Source organism: Grampus griseus, assembly GCF_964374135.1.
Source record: "Grampus griseus genome assembly, chromosome: 6".
Taxonomy (NCBI): Eukaryota; Metazoa; Chordata; class Mammalia; order Artiodactyla; family Delphinidae; genus Grampus; species Grampus griseus.
Window position 1 is genome coordinate 5,650,160 of NC_139000.1, and position 19,339 is coordinate 5,669,498.

Here is a 19,339-nt window from a genome sequence, read left to right on the forward strand (position 1 = left end):
TAATGATTTCCAGTACACAGAAGTCAAGTAATTCCTCACGTCCATGACTGACCATTCTGAACAGTAGCTGCTTAAGGGAAGTGAGGTACATTTTCAGTTAATAATGGTGTAGGCCAGAAAATAGTCACAGAAGCCACGATATTCCAGGAAAACCAAGGCCACTCCACTGCTTATCTGAAAGCAAGACCTTGAGGGGACGCTGCTACCGATTTTCTGCTACTTGATTCACTTTCCCCCCTTTCTGGGGGGAGGCAGCAAGAATGGGTTACCTCACTACCTATGCTATTTCCAGCACAGCTAATAGATGAAATATAAATCAACGTCATAGACATTTAACCTCCACTGCCAGTAGTCAGTGGAAATGTGGAGGAGCGGAGCACTGGACCAGGAATCAGTCAGGAGTCCTGGTTTTCCAGCTGGCTCTTCCGGTGTACGACCTTGGGCAAGACCTTCAGTGGTCTCGCTCCCTGTAAAATGCAGGGATGAACTAAACCAGTGTTTTCTAAAGAGTACAAAGCAATTCGGGGCGGTGCATGGATGAATGTTCAAAAATATTTTAAATAAATCTAAATTTAAAATGATTTTAAAATACAAAGTAAATAGAATACTGAGGGTTCACTGATATGACAAAAGTCATAATAAAGGTGGTACACGATTCACTAACGTCAGGAAACATGGCAATTACTTATTCCCAGGGCACATCTTTAAGTTTTGTAATCAGAGTAGCTCACCCTATAAACCCGAACAGAAAGCTGTGAATATTTCCACAACTTCACATTTAATAAAACTTTACACTAAATGGAAACAGGCAAAGCTATCTGAGTGGCGGCAAGTCATCCACACGCTGATTGGGTCCATGTCATTCAACATAGTCACTGTCGATTCTAAAGCAGAGGTGAGAGCTCACACCACCACTTAGGGAGGAGGAACCCAACCTGCCTCCCTGGAACCTCTGCTCTAAAGTCACCCAGGGTGGCCCCGCCCTGGCGAATTGACAGACTGGACTGAAAGTCTCTACTCCCCACAGCAGGAAGACGCAGTATGTGGCCAGAGCGGTCGAGTCCAGTGGCTGAGGGTGAGCAACTCTCAGAGGGCAGGTCTGGAGCCACGGTGCACAGAGGCAAGTCCTCACTCTGCACCCACTACCTAGGTTACTATGAAGACGGCAGTGTATCAAATTCATTGTGCACTTACTAAGTGCCTGATGGTGCCCTCATTTCATCTTCGCGGTGACCTCAGACAGGAGCTCAATTCTGTGGGATCTGGAGCCAGTCTGCCTGGAATTGTACCCATGGGGATACCAAGATAACAATGTAAAGCACCCAGAACAACGCTGGGCACATGGCAAGGAACGAGAAATGTTTGCTAAGTTTAACCTTCTATTGAAAAATAATAAAAAATAATAAAATAATAATACAAAAAAAGTACATGGGTGAGTTGATAGCCTGAATTTTCATGTACTAAAATGCCTGTGCAACTAGCATCCGGATCAAGAAACAGAACATAACCAGCAGCCCCGAAGCTGCCTCACGATCCCTTCAGTCACTACCCACCTCCACCTCCCAAGGGTAACCTCCTAACTTCTAATGTTAGCTATTCCAAAAAAAAAAAAAAAAGTATCTATCTATATAGATATAGATAGATAGATATAGCCACGATTAATGATCTCCCTTTTACAGATGAGGAAACTGAGGTTTAAAGATGGTAGATAACTTATCCAAAGTCACTAAGCTAGTGATTGGCAGAACTTGAACTCATATAGACTGAATCCAAAGCCTTAATAACCACTGCACTATACTACCTCTTGGGTATTCTGCAACCATCAAATGAGAGAACTTATACGAAAGTCCTTGCCTGGCACCCAGCACAACACAAGCTCAATGAATGGTAGCTATTGTTGTCATTAGAGATGGGGCCCTGGCTGATTCTGCCCTGTTAACTGGCATTAACCAAAACAAGGAATTCTATATGTCAATCGAATAAGGTATCAGCTCTTCTTAGTAGCTTTTGCTGACAACTTCATGCCACCCACATTTGGGGAGAATTAAATACTCCCTTATCTGTTTGCAAAGCACTTTACAAACTACCTTTAAGTAGCGTGACCTCGCTGAGAAAGTTGCTGGTTATACTGTCTCCCCATTACAGGGAGCTCTTTGAGGTGCGGACCTGTCTCAATCATCTTGGTACAGCCAGCCAGGACAAAGGTTCCTTGACTGGGAGCTCCAGGGATTAGCTTTAGAGAATTCATGAAGCTCCTGAAATTACATAAAACTATTTAAGTATTTCTGAGGAGCGGTTCAAAGTTTTCAAGAGTCTTAAAAAGGTCTATGCTCCCAAACAAGTTCAAGAACTTCCCTAATGCACAGCAATGTGTTTGGCACATAGAAAGCACTCATTAAACGTTTGCTAAAATTAAAGAGAATGTGGAGAAGCCTGTCGGAAAAAGGCTCAGATGACCAGCGAGGCTCCAAGCTGAAATACTGTTCCAGCTAGGATCCCCCTCCAAAGACCCTCAAGATGACATGACCGTTAGTTTTCTCCCCATGTCCCATCTAATTCCACCAGCATCCCTTTGATGCTTTGAAGATTCTGCTGCAGAATTCTCATTGAGATGGAAAACTACCCAACTACCTCTGAAAAGGAACCGAGTCCCTCTTAGAATGCAGAAGACATGGGTCCAAGAACTACTACATATATTAACTGTTTGTGTGCCTCCGAGAATACTGCTTTATCTCCCTTTGGCTTATTATTTCCAAATATAAAATGAAAATTATAACCCTTTCACTCGGTTGTTGTGAGGATCTAATTCCACGGTAAGATAAAACCAGCAACAAACTTGTCTTATTTATCTTCACACTGGCCCGGCATCCAGCAAGAGGCCTTGGACTCAGCAGATCCTCAAACAATAGCAGGCAATCCCCATCACAATTTCCATGAACACTACTCAGTCTTGCAAGAGATCTGCTATCACCTGATACTAGGATAAAAATGTAGTTCATGCCTCCAAAAGTACTGGCTATTCTTTCTCAAGTGTCTTTAAACAAAACTCTAAATGCAAAACATTTTCAAGAGGGATGATTAACAGAGTTAAAGAATTGCACAGCAAAGCTAGGGAGAGGGGAGCTTGAACAGACACGCAACACAACACATCAGAAAGTAAAAACCAAAATAATACGGCCAAAACTTTTTTCAGATCTAGCTGGATGGAAGCTCTGAATGTTGGTGAGCTTGAAGGGACCACTGAGATTATCTAAGCTTAATATTTCCTGAAGTTTGATCCACAGACGGTGATTTGGTTTTATGAAAAGAGGGTATGAAGTGACAGAACTTGGGTAAATTTACAATGCATATCTCAAACCCTAGTAGGACTTAATGCACAGAAGCATACTAAGGGCTCTGAGAAGTCCTGCAGTAAAGAAGCCAATTCACCTTTATTTAACCCTGTATCCCCCAAACTTCTCTGTCCATGAGCCCTTTTCCATGGAAGATCTATGAACAGCTTGTAGATCAAATGCTGGGAAAGGCCAACCTAGCCCAAGGTCATGCAGCTACTTGCAGGAGACTCAGATCCCTTAACTCTCCACCAGAGCTCTTTCCATTAGAAATTTAAATTATTGTATGGGCTCACAATTTGGAAAAGGATGAAGAAAAAAAGCTGCTGACTGGGCATCCCGATGGGCAGTGCAGAACAAAAGCAAAGTGGTGAGAACAAAGGCAACTCGAAGAGTCAATGCCCCGTGCAAAGGGGCAGTTGCTACCCAGCTCCTGCCAAATAAAGTCACCGCAGAACGTGGGAGCAGTATGGCCAAGTATTAGATAAAAATCTCACTTTTTACGTGAAATTGTTCTAGTTTCTAAGTGTTGGCAGCGTGTGGTCAAACAAAGCATGCCTGCAGGCCCGCTCTGAGCCTTCTCCAGCCACCAGTCTGAAAACTCTGGTCTATGCAAATTTTTATTTGGGACTTAAGAAACCTTACTTTGATGATACACATGGGTTATCAGATTTTAAAAGAAAGATAAAGAAGTCCCAGCTGAATATCAGAAAAGCGTTAGAGGCATACAGTGGAATGTACTGTTCATTTACCATCTACTTTCCAATACCAAATATGAAGTTCATGCTTCCATTAAAGTGCGGTGACCCAGGGCTGCCCTGGGGGCGCAGTGGCTGAGAGTCCGCCTGCCGATGCAGGGGACACGGGTTCGTGCCCCGGTCCGGGAAGATCCCACATGCCGCGGAGCGGCTGGGCCGGTGAGCCATGGCCGCTGGGCCTGCACGTCCGGAGCCTGTGCTCCACAACGGGAGAGGCCACAACAGTGAGAGGCCCGCGTACCGCAGGAAAGAAAAAAAAAAAGTGCGGTGACCCGAATGGGCTCAGTCACATCATGAAAACCCTTAAACAAGAACTCGCTCTCTGTAGGGTACTCTACTGGGTCCCATCAAAGCAAAGACACAGAGCAACCCACAGATGTCCTGCAGACACTGGTTTTCTTCAAGTGTCTGAGAAAGTTCAAAGGAATGTACACCCAGGAGTTAGTCCCTTGTGAAATGATGATCTGAGCTACTCAACCACTGGGTACGTCTAAGACAGTCTCAGTGGAGTAAACTTAAAGCCACTGAGCATTCAGCACATGTGGCTCTGCCATGAGGCACAAACATCACCTATGAGGTGAGCAAAGGCAGCATCTCTCGAAGAGTGCTCAACAGTCAATGAACACAGGCCTTTTCTTTAAATGGTGGAGACACATTCTTTTAAAGGAAATGTAGTGTTTCTATACAGCACACGTGCCAAACCATCTACTGCTCAGGCTCGAAGTGTGAAACAGCAGCACTGGGAAGCATTTTCTGCAGGACTGTGGAACTTCCGAGGCCCCACACCAACCAAACAGTTCCAAAATACAGTGCTAGTAAAGAGTAGGCTCTGGGCCTTAAAATCTGTCAAAGGTTACTTTCCACTGACTCTTCAGTGGCTTGGTCACAATCATTTGAGAGCAGAATCACCATGATGCCCAACTCCATGAGGTACCAATTAACACTGTATTTATGTGAATAGAACACTCTAGAATTATGCAGTGCAGAGGCAATGACTGGGTCTAGGTCAAAATAGGAGCTTAAAGTCCTAAGAAGCCCTAGCAGTTTGATAAGAGAACGCCTATCTGGGTGATGACTGGCAGGCGGCTGGTCCAGCTCGTGGAAGGAAGGCTGCTGGGAATGTGAGGTACACTGTGGTGTGACGTCGTCCTGTTAACATGCGAATGGGTGCACCTGGTGATGGATGCTACTGAACTATCAGCAGTGGGCTTTCCAGGAACTCTTATATTTTTAGAAAAGCTAAACAAAACAGATTTGTATCTACTCATCCATAATCTCCATGAGGTCCCCTTGAAAGCCTGACAGACAGTAGTCAGCTTAGAGGTGCAGTGTGGCCACAGAACAGGATAATCTGGCTTTAAGTCCAATCCCATTCTTATTAGGATCCTGCGCTCTCTAAACAACGAGTTGAAGAACTGAAGAAACACTTTATTTTTGCTAACCAGCCAATGACTTCAGAGAACTGGACATGATTTTTTTTTTTTTAACACCCAGCAGTTTTAGATCTTCACCAGTGGGACTGAATCAGATCACATTTCTACATTTGTGTACTTCCCTACAAAGTGGCTATGTTATCCCTTTGGCCAAACACTATTAGCTCACTGGACTTCACACTGCTGCAGAAATTTTAAATTTTACATGACATCTTCAGAGACTCCCTTCAGATCTAGGAATACCATGCTTAGAGTGATCCAACAGCAACAATTGGCTCCCTTTGTTGGAAAGAGTCCAAAGGATACAAAAGGAGGCTTCAACATGCCAGGAGGGAAGCTTAGTGGATTAGGTACTGGACTCTACATATCAGACTTAATAGAAACTGCAGGTTCAAATCCCATCAGGGTCAACTCAGACTCTGCTGTGATATTCTGGGTAAACTGGGCACCAGACAGCTTACTGCTCCCTGACAAACTTACGAGGGCCTTACAGACTGCCCCTGGTGTTTATGAGGACACCTAAGAGGAGAGAAAGCTTTCCAATCATTTAAATAAAGAAATGCACTGTCTTTTATCTCCAGTTACTGGGGGGAAAATCACATTTCTGCAACATGCTGTGTACACAATGGCAAGGCAGAACCACCATCATCAGATGCCCAAATGATATGAGACCCTCTGAGGTAAGCTTTACTATTGATATAAGTACACAATATTTTAGATTTCTAACATTCAATTCTTGCCCAATGCAAATCTATAAATAAACCTAAAATTACCCACAAACCTGTGTTTTCTTTAGTTTTTAAAGGCCATCAAATCCTTGGAGATAGTATCGCCCTCCAGCTGTTAATATTCGGAAGTAATACACTTACAGCACTGTCTCCATTGGGCTTACAACTGCTCCAGTCAATGGTGCATTTCAGAGCTGGGAACATTTCCAGTGAAGTTTCCTCTGCTAGTAGTAAACACCACTGCTTCAACAATCCACATTAGGTCAGCATTTAACAGAGGGTCTCCCTCCCTCTTGAGCAGGTTGTCCAAGAATATGAGTTCAACCACTGGCTCAAGAGAAGCAGAAAGTCTTCTCAATGGTTCAAAATTCATTTTATGTTCAACTACAGGCCTTCTGCAAACTGAGGATCTGAGCTCTTTAGGGTAGTGACTATAATTCTTCCTGGATACAGAGGCCGACAAGGTGATTGTCACACATCAGCACAGAGTGAAAGCCATTACATATTAGTAGCCAGTGAGAAACAAGGTTCAGGACCCTGTACTGTAGAGGAGAGCAGTGTAACACGCCGGCAAGCAGAGTGCTGGAAGGGGAGCTGGATGGCACTGTTCATCCATTACAGCCACTGGTTGGCTCTGAAGTCTAAGTAAGATGGATACTCGCTATATATTGGTTGGTGCCTAGGCAGTAAGTAACAAGTCATCGGATAAAATTTTAGGCAGAACCACAGGTTTGGAAACTTCTGGGATCCAATGTAATGTCTATAGGAGCATCAGTATTACAGTGAAAAGTCAGTATCTGGGAAACAGGTAGGGTTCCCTCCCCTGGAATACTGGAAAGAGGTGTAAAGACCATATCTTCAAGCGACCGAGTGGAGGCTTTCTTCTAATACAATGAGTCCTGTAGCTTTCTGTTAGGAATCAAGCAGTAATTAGTTATAGCCCAACTTTTAAAGTATCCGTTAGTATGCCTACAATTAAATAGGAAGAGACGATGAGTATAAGACACTCAGCAGAAGAAATTTAAGTGTTAGAGCTAACACTTAAGTTCAGTAAGCTTCACACACAATACAAGGACATGTTCTGTTCTAAACATCATACCAGAAACCAAAGAGTATTTCTGGCAGGTCCCACATGCATTCTCCAGGGAAGCTTGCAACCTCTTAAAAATCAGTTTATTTAACTCTGACAAAATGCACGACATTGTCAGATGGTCAAGTTTCACTGCTGGAATGACTTCATATCACATGCTCCCTGAAAGAGGAAAAACTATTGCCCATAAGGAATTTCTACGTCTTATGGACCACCCACACCTATCTAACATCTTTCTTTCTCTCCTCTCCCAGAGCACCCTCGAAAGTAAAATACCCTCGAATTCCTTCCACTCCACCCTCGAAATATAATAAGTCTGAAGAGGATGTTTTCCAAGTTTTAAAAAGCTACTGGGTCTGAGACAGCCCCCTTCTGTCTAGACCGGGTCCTCGCCGTGAGCTCCCCTAGCCCCCAACCCCCGTAAACCTCAGAACCCCACGCTGGCTGCCCTGCGGGTCCAGCCCCGGCGTGGGGACGCGATAGGGCCAGGCGTCCTGGACAAATCCTTTCCCAGCGGCTGCAGGCACCTGGGAGACCGGCCCGACAGGCTGGGCCTGGGCCTCCCAGTGGCGCCTCATCCCTCGGCTCCTCTCGGCTGCAGGAGCCACAAGGAAAGGCCGAGCCCAGCTGGGGCGTCAGCCCAGGTTACCTCCCGCCCCCAGGCCGGACCCCCTTCTCCCCATCAGGCCCGACCCGGCCCCGCCTCAGGCTCCCATGCTCCTACCAGCCTGCCGCGCCCGTACCTGCCGGACCCGGTGCAGAGCGTCCACGAAGCCCTCGGCCTTCATCCCCACCGGAGCGCTCTGCCCCTGCACCAGCTCCGCCATTACCGCCCCCGCCGCCGCCGCCGCCGCCTCTCGGCTCCCCCGTCGGGCCTCCCGCTCCGCTTGGGGACCCGTAGCCGGAAAGGGAAAGTCGCCCCACTTCCGGCGGAAGGGGAGCCGGGACGCTCGCCGACGCGAGAGGAGCCGCGTCTGCGGGGCGGGGTCAGGACACGTGACCGCGGTCCGGCCGGAAGTGGGAGGCGGGCCCTGCGAGCGAGGCTGCCATCTGGTTTCGAGGGATAGGTTGCGATCCCGCCATTCCCAGACGCGGTTTGGTCCAGGGCCGTCGATGATGTCGTGACAGACCCTTGAGGCGTGTGTGTGTGTGTGTGTGTGTGTGTGTGTGTGTGTGTGTGTGTGTGTGTGTGTGTGTGTGTGTGTGTGTGTGTGTGTGTGTGTGTGTGTGTGTGTGTGTGTGTGTGTGTGTTTGTGTCGCGAGGTGTCCGGCTGTCGACCGTTTGGAAACCCAGAGAGGAGTGACCTGGCTTTCCCTAGACGGCACCCTGGCTGCCCCTCTCAGAAATGACCATCGATTAGGAATACTGGGACTGAGCGCTTTGAAGTGGCACCGTGAGGACCCAGAGGGAGGCTGGAGGGCAAGGAACAGCACCACAAAATAGTGCCCCACGTTTACAGAGTCCTGGGCCCGAGTTCTTGCGTCGTAATCACTTTCCTCGAGGATGGATGGGCTAATGCCACACCTGGGGTTGGCTAGCGACACAGCTTAGGAAGGGCGCTTCTACTGGAAAGCCAGCGCGGTGTCCTCTTACACATTCCTTCACGAACTCTGGGACTCTGGGGATACAGGAAATACCACGGGACCATCATTGCTTCCCTGCCTGCTGAGTCAAAACAGTATTGCAAGAGGGCTTCTTGGAATGCATAAGTAACTTTTAAAAATGATGGTAACTAGATATAGATATTTCAAAGCAAGGGAAGGAATCTTAACGCTGGAACACACTTGAGCTTTTGAGGTGGATTTTACACATGAGCAAAGAGCTACCCCCCACCCCCACCAAGAAACAAGACTTAGGGGCTTGACACACATTTTGCCAGTGGCAGTTCCAAATAGAGGTGCCCCTCTTTGGATTAACAAGATTGCCCTCATGATTAATATTTCCAAGCTCTATGGTGCCAAGGAATCGAATTTAATGGAGAGTCATGTTGTCAACTATTTTATGCCCATCTTGAAGTTATGAAGGAAGATGAGCACTAAGAAAGGGGAAATAAAGGAGTAAAATCCAATGTGACTTCTCTTGAGCTCTCATGTCAGCATGATAGGAGAACTTTAGATTTTGGAAAGTAGTATGAGTAATAAATGGCCAATAATCAAAGAGAAGTTCTTCATTTGTTAATGATTGACTACTAGACTGTGAGTTCCTTTAGAGCAGAGACTGAGTCTTATTTTCCCCTTTATCCCTAGGTGCTTAGGAAACTTATTTTGAATTGAATAAAGCCAAATCGGATTAATTCCTAGATTATGGTAAAATAAAAGAATCTGGCAAAATTGCAATATTGGAGAGTATCGCTTTTGGACAAAATGTTTCGAGCCATGTAGGAAAGCACATAGTTGGCGGTGTTGCTGTTGTTGAAGTGCTATTGTGAGGCAGGACCGACACATGCCAACATATCTATCTGTGGTCGGGCTTGGGTGTGTTGAGTGTTTTAATTTGCTATCCTTGTAAAAATCAAGGATATGGCATCAACCTTCCCAAACAGGGATGGTTCTGCTGACCCAGTATCAGTGATACTTGAGTTTTGAATACTTTCAAAAATCTTAGGTGAGTATGTTGGTTCATCCAAATTCCGGCTGGCTCTCCCTATGAGTGAAAACAGGGTTATTGGCCCAAATATAAGGCACAGTTCAAGGTTTGGTCCAAAGATCACAGAATGCCTAAGTAAGAGGATGAGGTTCTGGTTCTTCCCCCTTTTAGTTGTTGAGTAACTCTGGGCAACTCACTTGTTTCTGGGGGCATCAAAGAGGAGGATGACCCAGACCCAGTCAGGTCCAGTGCTCTATGTTCTACTAACACCGTAGACTTCATCATCTTAGCATTTATCGTGACTGTTTTTAAATCACTGTGTAATTGTTTATTGTCTGTCTTTTCCACTAGAATGAAACCTCTGTTGAGGCAGGGACCGCACCTGCCTTGTTCATTGCTGTTCCCAGTACCTAACAAAATGCCTGGCATTTTGTTGGCTCTCAATATTTCTGAAATGAATGAATGAGAATGATTTTGCCCAAACTCGATAGGAAAAGATTCTCAGAGGTTAAAAAAGAATCCACGTACTCTGGTTGTGACTCGCTTTGCATATGAGACTGTCACCTAAATAAGCCATCCCACCCTGGGATTTAGAGGTACATTACTGATGACATTGAAATGCTTCCTTAGATATTACCAACTAGAAGCCACTCTAAAATGAAATTTTATCTGTAAGAGTCTAGGTTATGCTTGAGTAACAAACGTCAAAATATCAGTGGCTGATAACAAGAAAGGTTATTTTTCACACGAACGTGAACGTTCACGCTACGTGGTGAACATCGCTGGTAGGTTGTGCCTCTGCTACATATTACCTTCACTCTTCAACCAAAGCTGATAGAGCAGCCTGTCTCAAACATTAAACGTCACTGAGGCAAAGGGAAGAGAACGTGTGGTAAAGCACGGACTGTGTTTTAAAGCTCCTGCCTCACCTCAGAAATGCTATGCATTACATTTGCTCACACTTCATTGACCAAAACAAGCCAGTGGTCAAGAATTGGCCAAATGGCAGAGAAATATAATCCACCTCCAGGGAGAAAAGGCGAACATTTCTGAACAGTGATATGATTTTCTAAAGAAATAAGAGGAACAAAATATGGGGAATATTGTATAGTAGACCCTTACCCTGAAGGATATAGTACGGGTATTTCCAGTACGCGTTATCCTAAGGATCCTTGACATCTGGTCATTTGTAATTTGGGGAAGGCTTGCATTCCTATCGCGGGATCTGCACTGTTTTTCTTTCTCTCTGAGGTAGAACGAATTCATAGCAGTAACTCTTTGTGAGTGGGGTGTTCTCCATTTAGAGGTTTTCATAGACCCCCTTTTCTATGGTCAAACATCCACTGGAATTTCAAATGCAGACTAAAGAGCATGTCAGCATCAAATCTAAAAATCAAGGAGAGTTACTAAGGATCTCCAGCACTGATGAGGAATAAGGACATTCCTTAGAGCAACGTTAAGGCACAGGTACCCTGTGTCTTACCATCAGAGTAAGAGTACCAGTCTTGCCCTCATACCACCCTGCTCTTCATAGAGTAGTGCTACATCCTCAAGTAAGTTCCTATGAGGGTACACGCAGTAGATATTCTGGGGCCATACTTGTCCAAAACAATATTTATTCTGCTGTCTCAATTAACAATTTAGATAGTTGTAGAAGTTGGTATTGCAAATAATTCTCCTTTAGGACACTGAAGTCATCATTCATTGTCTTCTAACATCCAGTATATTTTTACAACAGTTTTATTGATAAATTTTGATATATAATAAAGAACAAAAAATTTTGATATACAATAAACTGCACATATTTAATGTGTATACTTTGACACTGTTTTACATACACCCAAGAAACCATCATTACTATCAAAGTCATGAACATGCACACACCCCCGAAGTTTCCTCATGCCTCCTTCTAATTTTTCCATCCTACCCCTCCCCGTTCTCCAGCCTCCCCGCCTTTGGCCTCCTCATCCACAAATAACCACCAATCTATTTTCTGTCACTATAGATGAGTTTGTGTTTTCTGGAATTCTCTATAAATAAAAGCACACGGTACGCACTCTTTTGTCAGAGTTCTTTCACGTAACGTAATTATTTTGATATTCACGCATGGCGTTCTGTGTGTCAGTAGCTCACTCCTTTTCCTTGCTGAAGAGTGTTCAGTTGAATGGGTATACTACAATTTGTTTATCCATTTACTTGTTGGTGGATAGTTGGACAGTTTCCAATTTGGGACTGTTATAAATACAGTTGAATATCAGTCTTTATTATGGACATATACTATTATTTCTCTTGGGTAAATACCTAGGCATGGCTGGATCATATGGTAAGTGTACATTTATGGTGAGTTAGTGTTTAATGGGTACTGTTTCAGTTTGGAACGATGAAAAAGTTCTGGAAATGGATGGTGGTGATGGTTGCACAACATTGTGAACGTTCTTTTTTTTTTTTTTTTTGCGGTACACGGGCCTCTCACTGTTGTGGCCTCTCCCGTTGCGGAGCACAGGCTCCGGACGCGCAGGCTCAGCGGCCATGGCTCACGGGCCCAGCCGCTCCGCGGCATGTCGGACCGGGGCACGAACCCGTGTCCCCTGCATCGGCAGGCGGACTCTCAACCACTGCGCTACCAGGGAAGCCCAAGGGGGCTACTCTTCATTGCGGTGCATGGGTTTCTCATTGCAGTGGCTTCTCTTGTTGTGGAACACAGGCTCTAGGCACGCAGGCTTCAGTGGTTGTGGCACACGGGCTTACTTGCTCCACGGCATGTGGGATCTTCCCGGACCAGGGATCAAACCCGTGTCCCCTGCATTGGCAGGCGGATTCCTAACCACTGTGCCACCAGGGAAGTCCCTCTATTTCTGTTTTGTATATAAATTCATTTGTATCATTTTTTTTTAGATTCCACGTATAAGTGATATCATATGATATTTGTCTTTCTCTGTCTGACTTACTTCACTTAGTATGATCATCTCTAGGTCCATCCACATTGCTGCAAATGGCATTATTTCATTCTTTTTTATGGCTGAGTAATATTCCTTTGTATAAATATACATCTTCTTTATTCATTCATCTGTCAGTGGACATTTAGGTTGTTTCCATGTCTTCGCTGTATATAGTGCTGCAATGCATGTACCTTTTCGAATGGGCAAAAAATTCAGACACATTCCAAAGGAAGATGAATAAATGGTCAATAAGCACAAGAAAATGTGCTCAACATTATTAGTCATTAAGCAGATGCAAGCTAGAACCGCTACACACCCACCAGAATGGCTAAAACTAAAACTGAAAAGATATCAAATGTTGACAAAGTATGAAACAACCAGAACGCTAACACATGGTTCTTAGGAGCGTAAAATGGTACAGCCACTTAGAAAAAAAGAGTGGAAGTTTCTTAATAAATTAAAAATATACCCACTCTTTCACCCAGCAATTCCACTCCTACATATTTACCGAAAAGAAATGAAAGTATGTGTCCATAAAAAAAAGTTGTATGGTAATTATCATAGCAGCTTCATAATAGCCTAAAACTGGAAACAGCCCAAGTGGAAAGATCAGAACAGTAGTTGCCTCTGAAAGTTGAGGAAGGAGATTGAGTGGAAAGGAGCATGAGGGAACATTCTCTATATATTGATAGGAATTTGGGTTACACAGTATATACAAAATTCAGCATATGTCAAGATTTGCATATTTTATTGTATGTAAACTTTATAATGAAAGAAAAAACATGCAGACAAATATTGTACTCTAGTCAATGATACACATTTAGGAGGAAATGTACTGATGTCTGCAATTTACTTTGAAATGCAACAAAAATAAGATGGATTAATTGCTTGATGGAGGGACAGATAGATGGATAGACATGAGATAAAGCAAATGTAGTGAAATGTTCATAGTAGAAACTAGGGCGTGGGTTAATGGGTGTTCACTATTGAATTCTTTCAATTTTGCTCGGTTTGAAAATTTCATAGGAATATGTTGGAAAAAAGATTACATAAGCCATCTTGCCGGGAGGAAGTTGAGTCATGGATCTCAGCCATAGAGTTCTGAGAGCTCAGAGATCTCAGAGCCATAGATATTGAGAGGGAATGAAGGGATGGAGGAAAATATAGCTGTTACCGGAAGAAAAGTGGATACAATGGAAATAAACAACTCTTGTCCACTAAAAATGGTGACACAAAACCAGTTTGAGCGTGTGGGAGAAGAAACAGATTGGTTGAAAGAGGATGCATTCAAATGGGTCATGCTCAGACAGCATTAAAAAATATATGTGCCCTCAGGGAACTATATTTAACATCTTGTGATAAACCATAATGGAAAAGAATATGAAAAAGAATATATATATATATATATATATATATATATATATATATATATAGGAGTCACTTTGCTGTACAGAAGAAATTAACACAACATTGTAAATCAACTATACTTCAGTAAATTATATGTGCCCCGCTGGTCACATCCATCCTCCCTCATCCTTAGCTAAGACTTGGATGGACTTATCTTCTTTCCTGGCTAGACCAACACAAAATCATTTGATTGCCTATGAAACTGTTTCTTTTCCTTCTGCATAGAGAGTAAATAATGACTGCTAGGGATTGTTACATTAAACTTTCTCCCTTCCAACCATCCATCCATCCATCCATCCACCCATCCATCCATCCACCCATTCACCCACCATCCATCCATCCATCTATCACCATCTATCCATACATCCATCCATACATACATCCATCCACCATCCATCAGTCTATCCACCATTCATCCACGCATGTATCCATCCATCCATCTACCCTTCCAACAAAGGCTCTTCCTGTGGATGGATTATTGAGGTATGGTCTCTGAAAGGCCCTTGTCTTCAATAATCATCTTCACCAAGATGGCATGATATCAGGAAAAAGATAGCTAGGATGGGGGCTGGAAATGAAATCCAGGAAGGAGTTGCAAGGAACACAAGATGATAACCAAACCATAAAGAAAGCCTGCAATTGATATCTGTGACAGGAAAGAGACATGAGTCAGCAGACAGAAATGGGCTGGAGGGGTGGTGGTAGCAGTGACGAACACTGCAAAGAATAAACTAGGCGCGGAGGCTGAGTTGCTTGCTGTAAAGGAAAAGAACAGTTTCTATCAGAACATATGCTCTATTTGTTACACAGAGATTTCTAGAGATTCTCAAGCCTTTTGGTCCCACAAATTAGGGATAGAGTTAAAAGTGTGTGTGTGTGTTTGTGTGTGCACGCGCGTGTGTGTGTGCATGTTGAATCTGGTTGAGCCTGGAAGTATCTGGAAAAGAGAGAGGCAGGTAGGTAGGCTTCTCTCTCCCAGTCACATAGGTGTCCTGCTTCTATTCTATGTCCATTTTAGGAACACCAGTTTTCTGCTCTGTGGCTTGGTTTTTTGATTTTGTTAACTTTTTTTGTTGTTGTTTGTTTTTTATTTATTTATTTATTTTTAAATTAATTTTTATTGAAGTATAGTTGCTTCCCAATGTTGTGTTAGTTTCTAATGTAAGCAAAATGAATCAGCTATACATATATCTCCTCTTTTTTGGATTTTCTTCCCACTTAGGTCACCACAGTGCATCAAGGAGAATTCCCTGTTCTGTACAGTAGGTTCTCATTCGTTGTCTATTTTATCTGTGGCTTGGTGCTTGACTCAGCTCTGGACCTGGAGGCCAGGGGGAAAAACAATGACTACTTCACTAGACCAGGCTGCCATGAAGCAGGAAAAATGTGATACTTCCAAAGAAAATTCTACCCCATGTGGAAGCAGGAAGTAACCTGGCTGCATTTTCAACAAAATGTCACTCTTGGTTAAGGTCCTTTCATCCCTAAGACAAAATCAGTGGCTGGGATTGCCTCGAGGGTCAAAAAGTCTTAAAGGCCAGGTGGTGGGTTATCCTTTCTCACCCCAATGCCTGGGACAAGGTCTGATTCCAGGGTCAAATCACAGGTTGCTTTTGCAATATTCGGGTGTGTTTTCCATGCTTTGCAGTGACACATGTCTTTCTGGTTTTTCTTGTTGATGATCACAGCTTCCAAAAACTTGGGGCTCAAGAAAAGAGGCCTTGACAACAGGCCTGGGCCTCGTAGCCGCAGACCCTGAGCTGTCTTTTCATAATCTTGTAAAGAAAGCCTCCCACCCACTGGCTGGGTTGGATGGATACTCTGGTCCGACTGAGTGGAGAGAAAGATGTTTTCATGTTTTAGAACCTGAGGCTTGCAGGTGATTCAGACAGAGAACAACTGTGGTTTGTTTGCAAAGATAAAACAGATAAGCCACAGGGAGAGCAAAGGTGAGCCCAGCAAATTCAAGTGTCCCAGTGGAATGACTAGTCTGTGAGCTGCAGTCTTTGGTCCTGAAGTTTCCAGACCTAGGATGCCCATCCTTCTTCCTTTCTCACTGACATTAGTAAATCGAAAGAGGTGTTATTGAGTAAAAAAAAGCAAATAGTAGAAAGATATGATCGGTCTGATCCCTTTAGGTAAAAAGCAAATCAAATGTACTGCACACACATAAATTCATGTGCTGACAAATGCACAGGAAAAAAAAAAAAAACGCCCAAGGCAGAGGCAGCAAATGATAATAGAGATTACCTTTGGAGAACGATGGAGAAGGATGGGGTGGGGAGGGAAGGGATGAGAAGATGGCGGAGCCTATAGGACAGGCACTCAGAAGAGACTTTAGTCTTACCTAGAACATGTGGCACATATATATGCCATGGAATATTACTCAGCCATGAAAAGGAACGAAACTGAGTTATTCGTAATGAGGTGGATGGACCTAGAGTCTGTCATACAGAGTGAAGAAAGTCAGAAAGAGAGAAACAAATACCGTATGCTAACGCATATATATGGAATCTAAAAAGAACAGTACTGATGAACCTAGTGGCAGGGCAGGAATAAAGATGCAGACGTACAGAACAGACTTGAGGACCCAGTGGGGGAAGGGGAAGCTGGGACGAAGTGAGAGAGTGGCATGGACATATATACACTACCAAATATAAAATAGATAGCTAGTGGGAAGCAGCCACATAGCACAAGGAGATCAGCTCAGTGCTTTGTGATGACCTAGAGGGGTGGGATAGGGAGGGTGGGAGGGAGGCTCAGGAGGGAGGGGATATGGGGATATATGTATATATATAGCTGATTCACTTTGTTGTACAGCAGAAACTAACACAAAAATGTAAAGCAATTATACTCCAATAAAGATGAAAAAAAAAAAAGAGACTTTAGTCTTACCTATAATGGTAGTTTTTTTTAAAACAAGTAGTATATATTTGTGCATTGCTCATATAATTAACAGTCAATTAAAGATATTTCCTTTATTTTTTTAATTGAAGTATAGTTGATTTACAAAGTTATGTTAGTTTCAGGTGTACAGTAAAGTGATTCCGTTTTATGTATATATAACTGAATATTATATATATATTCTTTTTCAGATACTTTTCTATTATAGGTGATTACAAGACATTGAATATAGTTCCCAATTAAAAATCAATTTTGAAAAAAGATCTTATTCTTTAGTGCATAGTGAGAATATCTAACCAGGTGAAAAATATATTGTAGGTCAGATAAAGGAAGGATAGAAATGAACATTTGCCTGTTGTTTGCCCCTCATCATAACAAGTGACAATGGTGACGGTGGTGAGGATAATGTTGAGTTTATTGAACTAGGGGCAACTTTATCTAATTTAAGTTTTATGACCTATGAGTTGGGTACTGTTAATTATTCCCCTGTTACAGATGAGGAACCTGAGACTCAGAGAGCTGAAGGGATCTGCCCAAGGTTAGTACACTGCAGAGCTAGATGTCAAGGCCATGTCTGCTGGACTTCACAGCCTCAAATTTTAACGACAATGTTACACCATCTGGTAAAAATTTCCCCCTGCTACTCAGACTCCCTTATCTTCTAAGAATGTTAGGAGAGCGATGAGAGTGGGGCAGGGAGGAAGAAGAAGGAGGAGAAAGAGACAGGGCAGAGAAAAGAGGTGCTGGGAGCCCTGTGGGGTGAAGCCTCAAGAATCCCGAGGGTCCTGAGCTGGTTGGAAACTTCCACCAGGTGCCACACCTGGGCTGAGGCAGGGTTGCCCAGTGGCTAGGAGCACAGGTTCTGGAGTCAGACCCGGCTCCAATCCCAGCTCTGCCACTTAGTAACTAAGTCACCTTGAACAAGTCCCTTAAGTCTCTGACTGAGCCGAGCCATCCCGCCTGGAAAATGGCCACGTTCCAAGGCTGCTCTAGGAGCGCACATGGGATGCTCGCAGAGCACTCCGGCAGACGATGGCAAGAAGATGCTCGGAAGTGCCCGTTATTAGGATTGGCATCACCGATGAGGCTGTGGGTTGGGTCCTAATCAAGCACCGAGCCCCCGAACTGTGAGCATCTCCACTCTGTAGCAGAGACCAGGGAGGACGGGGCCTGTAACACAGCAGCAGGAAGGTACTCCCATCCCTACCAGGCCTGCCTCTGTTGCCTGAGGGTTCTGAGAATGGGAGCTTGAGGGCGGGGACTCTGTCTCTCTAGTTTGCACTGTAGCCGTGTGCCTGGAACAGTGTCCAGTGCACAGTAAGTACTCAGGGATTATTTTTAGCGGAGCAAGAAGGGTGGGCACTCAATTATGTTTCCCGTGTGAATAAATAAATGTATGAGTATATAAATGAAGACTTCTCTGTGACAGCCCAGTCCACACAGCCTCCCCCTTCTCTCGGGAGGTCTCAGCATTTAACACCCACAAAAAGGCACGTCTCTAAGTCTCTCTGGTTTATCTTTGCAGCCTTGGTTTTATCTCTAAGGAGTAAGGGGTTCCCAGTAGCGCCTGTGTCTACAGGAGCTGAGCTATCACACGAAATTTATAGTTCACATTTTTATATCCCTCCCATGCTTTCTACAAAAAGGACTGAACAATCAAAAAAAAATTTTTTTTGTACAAATGAACCTATTTGCAAAACAGGAATAGAGTCACAGATGTAGAAAACAAACTTACGGTTACCAAGGCAGAAAGGGAGGGGGAGGGATAAATTGGGAGATTGAGATTGACATATACACACTACTATATACAAAATAGATACTCAACAAGGACCTACTGTATAGCACAGGGAACTCTACTCAATACTCTGTAATGGCTACAATACACGGGAAAAGAATCTAAAAAAGAGTTGATATATGTATATGTATAACTGAATCACTTTGCTGTACAGCAGAAAGTAACACAACATTGTAAATCAGCTATACTCCGATAAAAATTAATTTAAAAAATTTTGAAGATGAATTCCTGATTTACACACGTAGCAAGTTATTAAAGGAAAGGTAGAAATGGCTGTTGCTAAATCCTGATTCTGTGACAATGATATATGGATGGATTAAAATTGCCAGAATTAATTCATGACTCTTGCATCTGTATTTGTAAGAC

At 43.7% G+C, this 19,339-nt stretch overlaps 1 protein-coding gene across 2 annotated transcripts in view; it reads right to left on the minus strand.

Moving 5' to 3' along the window:
- The window catches only part of FUBP3 (far upstream element binding protein 3), a 49,402-nt gene extending 41,171 nt beyond the window's left edge, over nt 1-8,231 (minus strand). The window contains exon 1 of one of the 2 annotated variants that reach the window (XM_082657026.1): nt 8,085-8,231. In XM_082657026.1, coding sequence (XP_082513152.1) covers nt 8,085-8,168 — 84 coding nt within the window. In that variant the 5' untranslated portion in view covers nt 8,169-8,231. The remainder of the gene's footprint in view (nt 1-8,084) is intronic. The other variant, XM_082657027.1, reaches the window with a different exon arrangement.
- Nucleotides 8,232-19,339: the final 11,108 nt, after the last annotated feature.